This window comes from Halichoerus grypus, chromosome 2 (assembly GCF_964656455.1).
Source record: "Halichoerus grypus chromosome 2, mHalGry1.hap1.1, whole genome shotgun sequence".
NCBI lineage: Eukaryota > Metazoa > Chordata > Mammalia > Carnivora > Phocidae > Halichoerus > Halichoerus grypus.
In genome coordinates this window covers 93,008,699-93,022,144 of record NC_135713.1, presented here as the reverse complement: position 1 = coordinate 93,022,144, position 13,446 = coordinate 93,008,699, and the positions used below count along the sequence as shown (strand labels likewise).

At 37.6% G+C, this 13,446-nt stretch overlaps 1 protein-coding gene across 1 annotated transcript in view; it reads right to left on the bottom strand.

The window, feature by feature from the left end:
* HOMER1 (homer scaffold protein 1) overlaps positions 1-13,446 on the bottom strand; it is a 124,076-nt gene that overhangs the window by 16,569 nt on the left and 94,061 nt on the right. Inside the window, exons 6-8 of the mRNA XM_036098181.2 lie at positions 5,172-5,328; positions 1,304-1,414; positions 592-672 (exon numbers count right to left, since the gene is read on the bottom strand). Of these exons, the coding sequence (XP_035954074.1) occupies positions 592-672; positions 1,304-1,414; positions 5,172-5,328 (349 nt within the window). The remainder of the gene's footprint in view (positions 1-591; positions 673-1,303; positions 1,415-5,171; positions 5,329-13,446) is intronic.

The window sequence follows — 13,446 nt, the reverse complement described above, 5'->3', positions numbered from 1 at the left end:
TTCTTTATAGAGGTTATAACCCTTCTTACACTGGGGTGTAAGAAAAGGGCCGGAGATGCGGAGACTTTGATAATGAATTCTAAAAATCTTCCCTAACCACCGATACAGGATATATGTATGTAAATTAGAGTCAGGAAACATAATTTTTTATGCAAAAGAAGTGAGAAAAATTCATTAGAATAAAGAAAGAAAGATGTCACTAACTTAATTTCCATTAGGGCACAACTACTTCTGCAATTCACTCTCATTAGTTCAGCGTAAAAAAAAAATGAGCAGAACTCTTCGACTGAATGAAATCCATGTGAGAAATTCTCTTTAAATTCAGGGTATTTTTTATGTTAAAAAATAGACATTTCTAAAATAATTTACTGAAGGCAATTTATAAATGGCCATCTATGATGATCCCATGCTACCTAGGTGAGGTTATCACTTAATTTTTGAAAAATCAAAGATTAGTCATGAATCACAAGTCCTGGAAAAATGACTGAGAACCTACAAAATGAAGTTTCAGAAAAGAAGTCATTACTATGTGAAAGAATGACTGATGCCTCTCTCTATGCAGAAATGAATCAAAATGTTATTATAGCTCACCTGTAGTTTCTGAGTCAGAGTGTCCCTCTGTTCTTGTAGTTCTCTGGCATTATCAATTTCTTGTTTTAATCTTTCTATTTCCTAGAAAAAGCAGAGCAATGTCTTTAGCAACAATATTTAAACTAAATCAAGCAAAGAGAAAGTGTTATTTCTCCCTGAAATTATTGTCCTAGTCCTTAGAAAAGAATAATTTAAAAAACATTCCTTTATGCTGATTTTTAGAAGGGTGAATTCGTCTTTATGGGTAGGTTGTCTAATCCATGATAATCTTAAGCAACAAGTCTCCTTGGTGGCTTTGGTACAGCACTGCTTGGAAACAACAATCAGAACATTTTAAGGCTGCTTCAAGCTTTGTGGATATAATTCTTTCCTGGGATATTAAATCTTATGACTGGAAACCAGAAAAAGCAACAGCTTATAAAATTCATTTAACCTCTCACAGTTTTCTGTTGATTTTAAGAATGCAACTCTCATACAGAAGCCAAGAAGCAGTATCTCAGTCTGCCTGCCTCACTGTAGTTCCTAACAGCAGAGACAAGGATGGAGAAAGTATGAACAAGCTTCATATCAATCAAAAAAAATTTCATCTTCCCCCCCAAAACACCCCACAACCTTACTTTATTCCATAAAGTACCTATAAATCTGACAGAGACTCAAATATTTTGTACACATATGTTAGCTAGATTATAGATGAGTGAAAAGTAGGAAATACCTCTTCCTTCACTTTCAGTGTCTCTTCTAGTTCTTGTATTGTTTGATTTAATTCTGACTTATGGGTATGCACTGCATTTGCCTGGCTACTAACACATTCAAGCTCGGTCACCTAAAATGAAATGAGAACACAGGTTAAGCTATATGACTATCTCAAAAGATTTCTTGCTGAAAGTATAATAAGCCCCTCATAGGTAAATCACGACTTTTAAACAACATATGAAAATCAATTTTGAGAAATATTAAGACACTTAAGGTAGAATGAATAGATTCTTTAAGGACACAAATTTAGGACAATGAAAAAAGACTAGGGGTATAATTATTTATATGGCTTAGTCATGGAAGAAGTTAGGAAAGCTTAATTGGTTAATGACAGTTGAGAACCCCTATAATGAGAGGCTTCTTTAAAAATTTCTTATGAAAACATATTCAAAATCAGATCTAGCCATCTGCCTTCCATCTGTAGCTTTCAAGTTAAACATGGCTTCTGAAAACTGGCCTTACAGAAGTGAGAAATTTTTCAAATACATTTCCAAAATGTAAGAGAATCTGGAAGAAAAGATATGCTTAAAATACAACTTCAATCATTCGATACTAGAATGACTTCACATCAGTAGTGTCTCTGTAGCAAAAGATAATACTCTTCAGTCAATAAGAATGGACTAAGGGCCCAAAGAGCTACAGAACTTTTAATGAGCACTTGGTATTTTCTGAGAGAAGAAAGAAAGGCACTGCCCCTAAAAGTTAAACCATCCAACAACATTGTTGGATCCAACAGTCAAAATAGGCAGAAGACAACATAAAAACATACACACGCACCTCATCACGGCTCTTTACACACGTTAGCATCTCATACATTTTGGCTGACTAGAATGCAGTAAATTCTAGACTATTAAGGAAACAGCAAATCCTTCTCCTTCACATTTTCCAAATATCTACTTATCCTCCATAAATGTTACTCTACGTTTCTTAACATTTTCTTCCTTTCTATTCATGTACTAACAGCCTTGTGCAGACCCTATCATCCAAGCCTAGACAACAGCAATGGCCCACCAGAGGACATAATTATAATCTTTGTCTATTTTTACCTCTCCTATAAACTAACATTCATCTATCATTGTATAATTCCTCCATTCAAAGCCTTTCAACGGCTCATTTTTTACAGTATCAAATCTAAACCTGCAGGTCTTGCATACACCAGTCCTAAACTACTTAACCACCCTCCATCACCCAAGACACTCACAGTATGTGATAGGTGGTTTTTCCAACTAAAAATAGGCGAGTCTCTTCATCCTAAAAATAAACCACTCTCACTGAATAAACCATCTTGCTGACTTAACTAGAATGTCCACTCTTACCACTGAAGCTGTTCAGACCTTAGCAAACCTTCAGCTCTCAGCTCAGCATGTACTTTCACCAGAAAGTCATTCCCATCTACTTAATTCCTCTAGGCTCTCCTGTCCTGTGGTCCACAAAATGAAATGTATTCAAAATCTTGGGAATTATTTCCTTATTGTTCAATATATAGGAGGTGTTTTTTTTTTTTTTTTGGTCCAATTAGATAATGAATTCCTTATAGGGAGTTCCAGTTCTGATAATGATGGAGTACTTTTTACTGGAAAAACTTTCCCACAGATAACAATTGCAAATCATGACCAAAATGTAAAATTCAACTGTCTGAATGCCCGGGTAAGCAACCAAATAGAGCAAAAGCCAGAAAGAAAGCAATCACATTGGGTAAAATACACATATACACATCTTTTTGCTTGAAGGCACTCTGTAGTCTGGCTGCATTGCTTGACTAGAACTTAAGCAGAAACTTGTGGTCTTATTTCCCTGAGGAGCCTGAGGATCTGGGGACCCCTTAAAACAGCTGAAACAGCTAGAAATTGAGGGAACTGTATGAAGAAAGCCCCCAAAGAAACATACAGACTTCCTTCAAATCTTTGGCTAACCCTTGATCTACACATGCACAGGTAAGATCCAAGGAGTCCAGCATGGGGGCGGAATGAAAGGAGCTGGAGGGCTGCAAGAGCTGAGCTGTGGTAGGGCTCACCACAGAGAGAACAGTTTGGCGTTTCAGTCCCACCAAATTAGAGGACGTGGGTTATTACTTCAAGCTTTCCACTGAAACACCAGAAGGATTATGCCTTAGAAATAAACATTTCCCAGGACTACAGAATTCACCCTAGGGTTAAGGGCAAGATTAAAATAAATGGACTCTAATGAAGCCTAAGTCCACACCTCCACAATTTCAAGGAAATCTGTAAGTAAGTTTAACTGCTTACTCAAACAAAAATCAACATCATTCAGAGTAAGATAAGAGAAACTATGGGCTGTATGTCATCTAATTTCAAATGTCTAACATACAACTGAAAATGACTAGACATGTGAAGAAACAGGAAAACGCAACCTATAGTAAAGACAAAAAGCTGCCCCCTACATCCTCTGGCTGCAACTGCAAAGGAAGTTAGGCTACACAGAAAGGATACCTGATGGAAATTCAGATCTACAAGAAGGAAAGAAGAGCATTAAAAATTATAAACATGTGAATACATAGAAAGATTTCATTTCTTAGATCTTTAAAATTCAATTCACAATTTAAACCAAAATTTCCTTAAGGACAGGGATTATACAGTAAGGGGATATGATAGTTCTTCTGTGAGTATTTATTGGCTCATGAGTTAACTGTCATGGATTAATTTATTTTATTGTGGTAAAGAACACAGAATAAAATTTTATCATCTTAGCCATTTTTAAGTGTATAATTCAGCAGTGTTAAGTATTCTCACACTGTTGTGAAAAAGATCTCCAGAACTTTTTCATCTTATAAAATGGAAATTCTATAGTCATTAAACAGCAACTTCCTTCTTCCTCCTCCTAAGTTAACCTTTACGCATACAACAGGATGACATTTACTCAGGTTTCTTACTCTCCCTCCCTGTCTCTATTTCATCTCTATATTACTTCCCACCTCAGTCTGATCTTACTACATTCCTCAAACTGTGCTCTGGAAGTAAGGCCATTTCCTACTGTCTACGAAGTTCACTTCTTTGGCATCCTTCCCAAAAAAGAAAATTAGCAGCATATACATCCTGTTGGGTAAATGCAAATGCTGTGAATACAAAAAAAAATTCTTCACAAGTAATTGTTTGGGCTTCTAATATTATTCATACTGGGATTTCTGATTTTCTTTTCCTGCATGAAATTACAAATACAGGTGTCTCCCACTTTCTGAGAGTCTGAATTATGCCACTTCACTTTTACAAAAGACCTGTATTAGTACGGTAACAGCTTTTTGTGGCAAAACTAAAAATGGTCCTCAGATTTGTCAGCAAAAACATACTAATGTAGGTCTTTTGTAAAAACAAAGGGAACTTCTGGAAAGCAGGGGATACTCTTCTCTTTATACCACTTCAGCTTAGGAAAGGTTTCACAGCTTTACTTTTGGATAGTGGGGGAAACCTGTATAAGCAACTTTTATAAAGAATTTCTTACCTGTATTTTTTAAGTTGTTCCTTCTTCAAAAAACAATAAAAATGATAAAAGCATCTATCATCAACTCGGTGCAACTACATGACAATTCATTTTCTCTATTCATTTTCACAGGAATTCTACAATTTTCAATTTTATACATGAGAATACTGAGCAGAAAGGGATAACTTACCAAAGGTCACACAGCTAATAAGTGGCAGAATAGAAAAATATTTTTCTTAACTAAACCCACATTTACTACCATCTATACATATGTTCTGACAAGCAATGACTATCTCCAGATGTCCTTGTGCTGAATCTACATGTATGTTTCTGCAGGTCAGGGAAATCTGTTAGCCATCAATCCCCACAGGCAGCAGGAGCTCTGAGCTTACCCGCTTGTGCAGACGTTCTGCTTCCTCCTGATATGCAGCAAGCTGCTGTTTCCATTGTTTCACATTGGCAGTGGACTCCAACAGGGCCGCAGTGAGTTTGGCATTATTTCCTTTGAGGGTAGCCAGTTCAGCCTCCCAATGTTTGCTGATTGCTGAACTAAAAGAAAAGAAAATTCTATCAATTACACTGAATATTGTCACTTTGGAGGTGCAGCAGTCCTTGGTTCTATTAGTTTTATAGTCCATGAATGTTTCAAAGATAATCCGAAAAGAATAAAAACAAATATTTCACTGAAAAGTTCCTGCTGAAGAAAATCTAGCAAGTGAAGAAACAGAAAAAGTACCAAAGCAGTAGGCTTAATGTAGACTAGTTCTCACCTTCATTAGGACAAATACAGATATCTACAGAAGAGTTTCTACCCATTCTCTTCCGAGGAATAAACATTATACCCTGAAAAATATCTACAAGCAAAACCTAACAATGTACTGTGTATTTTTTAAGGTGGGTATTAGTTGACATATAATACTATATTAGTTTCAGGGGTATAACATAGTGATTTGATAACTATATACATCACAAAATATTCACCATGATAAGTACAGTTACCATGTGTCACTATACAAAGTTATTACCATATTATTTGCTGTATTTCTTAATCTGTACTTTTCATCCCTGTTATTTACTTTATAACTAGAAGTTTGCACCTCTTAATCTCCTTAATCACCTATTTTGCCTTATTCCCCTTTTCTCTGGCAACTAGAGAGACCAGTTTGCTCTCTGTACTTTTGAGTCTATTTCTGTTTTTCTTTTTTAGATTCCACATGTACTTGAAATCCTATGGTATTTTGTCTTTCCCTATCTGACCTATTTTACACAGCAAAATACCCTGTAGGCCCATCCATGTTGTTGCAAATGTTGTTGCAAATGTTGTTGCAAATGTTGTTGCAAATTCTTTTTTACGGCTGAATAATACTCCATTGTGTGTGTGTGTGTGTGTGTGTGTGTGTGTGTGTGTGTGTGTGTGTACGTACGTACCACATACCACATCTTCTTTATCCATTCATCTATTAATGGACCTTGGGCTGCTTCCCTATCTTGGCTATTGTAAATAATGCTGCAATAAACCTAAGGGTGCATATACCTTTTAGAATTAGTATTTTCATTTTCTTTGGGTAAATGCCCAGAAGTGAAATTAATGGATCATATGATATTTCTATTTTTAATTTCTGAGGAACCTCCATACTGTATTCCACAGTGGCTGCACCAAATGCACTGTATTTTTTAAGTTCATCAAACCTTGAAGTACAATTTCATTCCTTTGTGAAACGTGAGGATGCTGTAATGTCAATAAGGTTTGGGACATGTAACATAGTATTTCTTCTGAAACTGTTATTGATTTATTTCACGTTATTCATAATTTTGAGATGCCCAAAATACAAAAATTTGTCGCAATAAATTTATTTCAGGTATTATGATAGGCTACACCTAGAAATTGGTCCTAATGACTTAATTTCTGATAGAATTCTATGTCGCATATAAAACAAAAAAAACCTAAAAGCAATAACTTATTTCCTCATTTACTGTTCTACTTAATAAGTTATCCAAAGTTAATTGCCTCAACCAAGACAATTTTTCTATTACAAAGACAATTCTATTAATTGGGAAGATTTCTCTCTTGATAATTCGTTAACTGTCCCATGAAGAAAGAATTACCTCATTTGAAAAAAAAGACGTTTTTTTCCTTAAAGAAAAAAAAAAAAAAGATTTATTTGAGAGACAGCGAATGCGCGCATACATGGTGGGTGGGGGGACAGGAGAGAAAGAATCTCAAGCAGACTCTTGGCTGAGCACGGAGCCCTGCATGGGGCTCAAGATGGCAGGACCTTGAGATCATGCCCTGAGCCTAAATCAAGAGTCAGACGCTTAACCGACTGAGCCACCCAGGTGCCCCTTTTCTTACTTATTATTGAACAGTTTCCTCCTTTTAGTGAAATTCTACAAACCTCATCCCATTAATTAGTGATGATGACAGCTTTCTTTAATCTGCATTTTTGGTTTTTGGTAGGTTATCTGCATCACAGAGCAAATGGTTTGATGGACTGATTTTTCTTTTTCTTTTTTTTTTTAAGAGAGGCAGGGGGGAGGGGCAAAGGGAGAGAGAGAATCTTAAGCAGGCTCCACGCCCGCACAGGGCTTATTTTCACAACCCTGATATCATGACCTGAGTAGAAATCAAGAGTTGGACACTTAACTGAATGAGCCACCCAGATGCCCTGGACAGGTATTTTTAATAGGAATTTTAATATGTATTATATTAAAGAAAGCATGCTCCTATCAGCAAGATTTCTAAAGCTCACCACTAATAATAAGATGTATCAGCAACATGAACCCACTGATATGATGCATAAGGAAAGACACAAGATAATTTCTGCGGTATTCTTGCCAAAAAGGCATAACCTCATTCTAATCATGAGAAAACAACATAAACCCAAACTGAGGACATTCTACAAAATAACTGGTTGGTACTCTTCCAAAGTGTCAAGAGAAGACAAGACTGAGAAATAGAATGGTGGAGAATAAGAAGAAATAATTAAATGCAAACAGGTTCCTAGAAAAGGGACAATGATGAAAACAAGTCTCCTAAACTGGAGTTAACAGTATTGTATCGATATTAATTTGATCATTATTATGGTTATGTAAGATGTTAACAGTAAGGGAAGCTGGGTGATGGTTTCTCTACATAGTTTTTTAACTTTCCTCTAAGTCTAAAATTAGTTTCAAATAAAAAGTTCAAAAAATTTTCTAAAGTTTAAAAAAAAATTTTTTTTCTAAAGTTTACTAAGTGAGAACATTTAATCTAAACATGAAAGGACAAAATCAAACAATAAGCTAAGCTATTAATTTAACAACCCACTTCTATCCTTGAAAAGAAAGTTCTTTTCTATTCTGTCTTTTGTGGAATGATTTTCCAAATTCGGTTTTTCTGAGCAAAGCATGCACCTGTTCTAACTAAATTACAGATTTTTTTTAAAACCACCTACCATTTTTTTTCCCTATAGAGGAGTTTTATTTAAACAGACCCTTCAATCTGACAACTAAAATCTTATTGAACTAATTTAAACACTTGATATACGCAAATATCAAACTCCTGGGAATCTTTTGTTACATTTGGACATTTGTCCTCAGTTCCGGAAATCACTTTAGACTCATAAAGGTGAAATGGATGTCTTGTTATTCAAAAGAAGGCCCTTTCAACTGCAACTGAGTTTATGTTAATGAGGTGATTTTTAGAACCCCTCTAAAGATGTGGGGGCTGCTTTCCAGGAGAACCAACCTTGATTAAAGGTTAAAACTTTCAGTCCCACCCCCTGGCCTCCAGGGAGGGGAGAGGGGCTGGAAGTTGAATCAGTCACCAATGGCCAGTGAGTTTATCATGTCTGTGTAATGAAGCCTCCATAAAACCCCAAAAGAATGGGTTTCTGAGAGCTTCCATGTTGATGACCCAGAAAGCATCCATGTGCTAGGTCCACACTCCACAGGAAAAAAGCTCCTGCTTTCAGAATCTTGTCCTATGTATAATTTCACCTGGCTATTCATTCATATCCTTTATAATAAACCGATTATCTAGTAAGTAAAACCAGTTTCCTGAGTTCTGTGAGCCACTCTAGCAAATTAATCAAACTAGGGAGGGGATTGTGGGAACCTCTAATTTATAGCCAATCAGAAGCACAGGTAACAACTTGGGACTTGAGATTGGCATCTAAAGAGGAAGCAGTATTGTGGGACTGAGCCCTTAACCTGATAGTTAGTGTAAGAATTGAGTTAAATTTTGGGGACACTCAATCAGTGTCCATGGAGCACTGAGTTAATTCCTTGGTGGTATCAATCTGCCTAATCTTCCTGGATTGAGGCACATGGGTTATATCTCCCGTTCTAGTCAAGCTGGCTTGCCTGTGAGGGTTTCTTCCTCCCAAATCAGATTTGCACTTTGTTTCCTATGAATTTTTGCCCCAAATTTTCTATATCAGCATCAATCTACAAGATTGCATTCTTCCTTTTCACAGATTCAGGTCTTCTCCGTAAGTATTTTCTAGTTAACACCACCTATCCTTCTACTTCGAGCATAGCCTGGTGCTTGCCAATCTATGCAGGTTTAGCTAACACACTGACAACCTAAATGAAAAAGAAAAGGTGTTCATTTAAGTAAAATGTATTCTTTATGAAGTAAGTACAAAATCAACCTAGGGTTAATTAATATAATGAATAGTAAATGTTTTAACTATTAAATTTTAATTAAGTTTTCAATATAAGTTTGAATATAAGTATTTTGAATCTTACACTTGGGACAGGACTTCACACTAGCCTTGATTAGTAGAATCTATAGATTCTACTATTTAGATTTCCATTCTAAATCGATCTATCAAGCATACAAAATATAAGAGATTTCATGTACAGAACACAGATCTGGGACTTGGAGAATCTACAAAGGACGTGTTCAGGAAAAGGTTAGCATTCCCAAAACAGAATGCCTTGTTTTGGAGTAATTTAGAAATCAGTTCATTTGACCAACCAAAATTAGCCAAACTGTGGGTGCCTGGGTGACTCAGTTGGTTAAGCATCTGCCTTCAGCTCAGGTCATGATCCTGGGATCCGGGGATTGCGCCCCAAGTGGGGCACCCTGCTCAGTGGGGAGTCTGCTTCTCCCTCCTCTTCTGCCCCTCCCTCCACTCCTGCACTCACTCTCTCTCTCAAATAAATAAAATTTTAAAAAACAAATTTAGCCAGGGCGCCTGGGTGGCTCAGTCGTTAAGTGTCTGCCTTCGGCTCAGGTCATGGTCCCAGGGTCCTGGGATTGAGCCCCACATCAGGCTCCCTGCTTGGCAGGAAGCCTGCTTCTTCCTCTCCCACTCCCCCTGCTTGTGTTCCCTCTCCTGCTGTGTCTCACTCTGTCAAATAAATAAAATCTTTAAAAAAGATAAAAAATAAAACAAATGGTGCTAAATCAACTAGATAACTACACACACACAGAATCTTGAGTCATATCTCATTTCCAATACAAAAATTAACTGAAAACATAAAACTTTTATAAAATATAAAACTCCCAGAAGAAACCAAGAAGAAAATCTTTGTCACCATGGGTTAGGCAAAGGTTTCTTAGCTAAAACACCAAAAGCAGGATCCATTAAAAAATTAATAAAAGGATTTCATAACAATTACAAACTTCTCTTTGAAAGACACCATTTAAAAATAAAATGAAGAGATTCTAGAATTCAAGGAAGGTTCAACATATAAAAATCAATGTAGGGGCACCTGGGTGGCTCAGTTGCTTAAGTGTCAGCCTTTGGCTCAGGTCACGATCCTAGCGTCCTGGGATGGAGCCCTGCATCGGGCTCCCTGCTCAGCAGGGTATCTGCTTCTCCCTCTGCCCCTACCCCAGCTCATACTTGCACTCGTTCTCTTTCTCTCTCTAAATAAATAAATACAAATCTTTAAAAAGAAATCAATGTAATACATCACATTAATAGAATAAAAGAAAAAAACTCATCTCGAATGATGTAGGAAACAACATTTGACAATATTCAATACCCTTTTATTATAAAAATACTCAATAAATGAGGAACAGAAGGAAACTACCTCAACATAATAAAGGCCATATATGTAAAGCACACAGCTAATATCAGACTCAAATATGAAAGACTGAAACCTTTTTCTCTAAGATCAGAAACAAGACAAGGATGCTCATTTTCACCACTCCAACTTCAAATTGGTACTGGAAGTCCTAGCCAGCACCCGTAGGCACAAAAATGAATAAAAGATGTCTAAATTAAAAAGGAAGAAGTAAAAATCTGTTTGCAGGTGACATGATTTATATGTTGAAAACCCTAAAGATTTCATAAAAAGGCTGTCAGAACTACCAAATGAGTTCTTCAAAGCTGCAGGACACAAAAATCAACACACAAAACCAGCTGTAGTCTTAGCCTCAGCAATCAGACAACAAAGAGAAATAATAGGCATCTGAATAGGCAAAGTCGTCAAACTCTCTCTTTGCAGATGACATGACAGTCTATGTGGAAAACCCAAAAGACTCCACCCCAAAATTGCTAGAACTCATACAGGAATTAAACAAAGTGGCAGGACATAAAATCAAAGCACAGAAATCAGTTACATTTCTATACACAAACAATGAGACAGAAGAAAGAGAAATTAAGGAGTCAATCCCATTTACAATTGCACCCAAAACTGTAAGATACCTAGGAATAAACCTAAGAGGCAAAAAATCTGTACTCAGAAAATTATAGAACACTCAATGAAAGAAATTGAGGAAGACACAAAGAAATGGAAATATGTTCCATGCTCATGGATTGGAAGGACAAATGTTAAAATGTCTATACTACCCAGCGTGTCTGGGTGGCTCAGTCAGTTAAGCGTCTGCCTTCGGCTCAGGTCATGGTCCCAGGGTCCTGGGATCGAGCCCCGCATCGGGCTCCCTGCTCAGCAGGAAGCCTGCTTCTCCCTCTCCCACTCCCCCTGCTTGTGTTCCTGCTCTCCCTATCTCTTTCTCTCTCTGTCAAATAAATAAAATCTTTAAAAAAAAAATGAATATATGTTACACTGAACTGTACATGTAAAAATGGTTATGATAAATTTTATGCTATATATATTTTATTACTTTTTAAATTTTTTAAAAAGATTTTTAGGTGAGAGACAAAGAGTGCAAGCAGGGGGAGGGGAAGAGGGAGAGGGAGAAACAGACTCCCTTGCTCAGCAGGGAGCCTGATGCAGGACTCGATCCCAGGACCCTGAGATCATGACCTGAGCCAAAGGCAGACGCTTAACCGACTGAGCCACCCAGGTGCCCTTGAGAGAGAGCACGTGTGAGCCGGGGGTGGGAGGGGTAGAGGAAGAGGGAGAGAAAGAATCTTAGGCCGGCTCCACGCTCAGCAGGAGCCCAACGTCAGGGCTTGATCTCACAACCCTGAGATCAGGACCTGAGCAGAAATCAAGAATCAGACACTTAACTGACTGAGTCACCCAGGCACCCCCACAAATTTTTAAACAGGGAAAAAAAGGCTACATATTGTTTGATTTCCATTTATATGACATTACAGAAAAGACAAAACTATAGGGATAGAAAAGAGATCCTTGGTTGTCCAGTGGCTGGGGTAGGGAAAGAAGTCTACAATACCAAAGAGCAGGAGAGAATTTTGGGGGGTGATAGAACTCTACTTTGTGTTGGTAGCTACACAGCTATACAAATGTAAAATGGATAAAACTGTACGGTAGAAAGAGTGAATTTTACTATATATAAAAATTATACTTCAATTTTTAAAATTATCACATTACCAAAAGAAAAAAAAATGCTTTCTAAACACTTGTAAATACACTTTCTGTGAATGTAGGATTACAAACTTTAAGAGCTGGAAAGGTCTTCTTAAACTGGTAGAATGGTCCCTAAGCTGCTCCATTCATGTATTTGTTGGCATGGGAAGAGACTGGGTAGGCAGGAAACACATAATAAAAGAGTCAAAAATAAAAAGGAAGGAGGTTAGTGGGCATCTGTAGATGGTGATAAGAAGTAGATTGGAGAGGGCGCCTGGGTGGCTCAGTCGTTAAGCGTCTGCCTTCGGCTCAGGTCATGATCCCAGGGTCCTGGGATCGAGTCCCACATTGGGCTCCCTGCTCGGCGGGAAGCCTGCTTCTCCCTCTCCCACTCCCCCTGCTTGTGTTCCCTCTCTCGCTGTCTCTCTCTCTCTGTTGAAAAATAAATAAAATCTTTAAAAAAAAAAAAAAGTAGATAGGAGAAGCAGGATTATAGAGGCAGGGATACACATAGGAAAGGAATGGGCCATAGATAAGGCATAATTAAAAACTGGTTTTGGGGGTGCCTGGGTCGCTCAGTCAGTTAAGCATCTGTCTTTGGCTCAGGTCATGATCCCGGGATCCTGGGATGGAGCCCCATGTCGGGCTCCCTGCTCAACGGGGAGCCTGCTTCTCCCTCTCCCTCTGCTGCTCCCCCTGCTTGTGCTCTCTCGCTCTGTCAAATAAATAAATAAAAATCTTAAAAAAAATTTGGTTTTGGGCAGGAAGACATTGAAATGATGCCTCTGGAACAGATAGAAAAAGGTGAAGGTACTGTGTCTCAGTATACTATAAACTTATCTACTTCTTTCCCTAAACATGTCTTGAGCCTCTAGTATATCAAGTAATAAGATCTGGCCACAGAGAAGCTGTCCATGAACTTCCATTAACCTTCTTCTTCTTTACTCAGCAGAG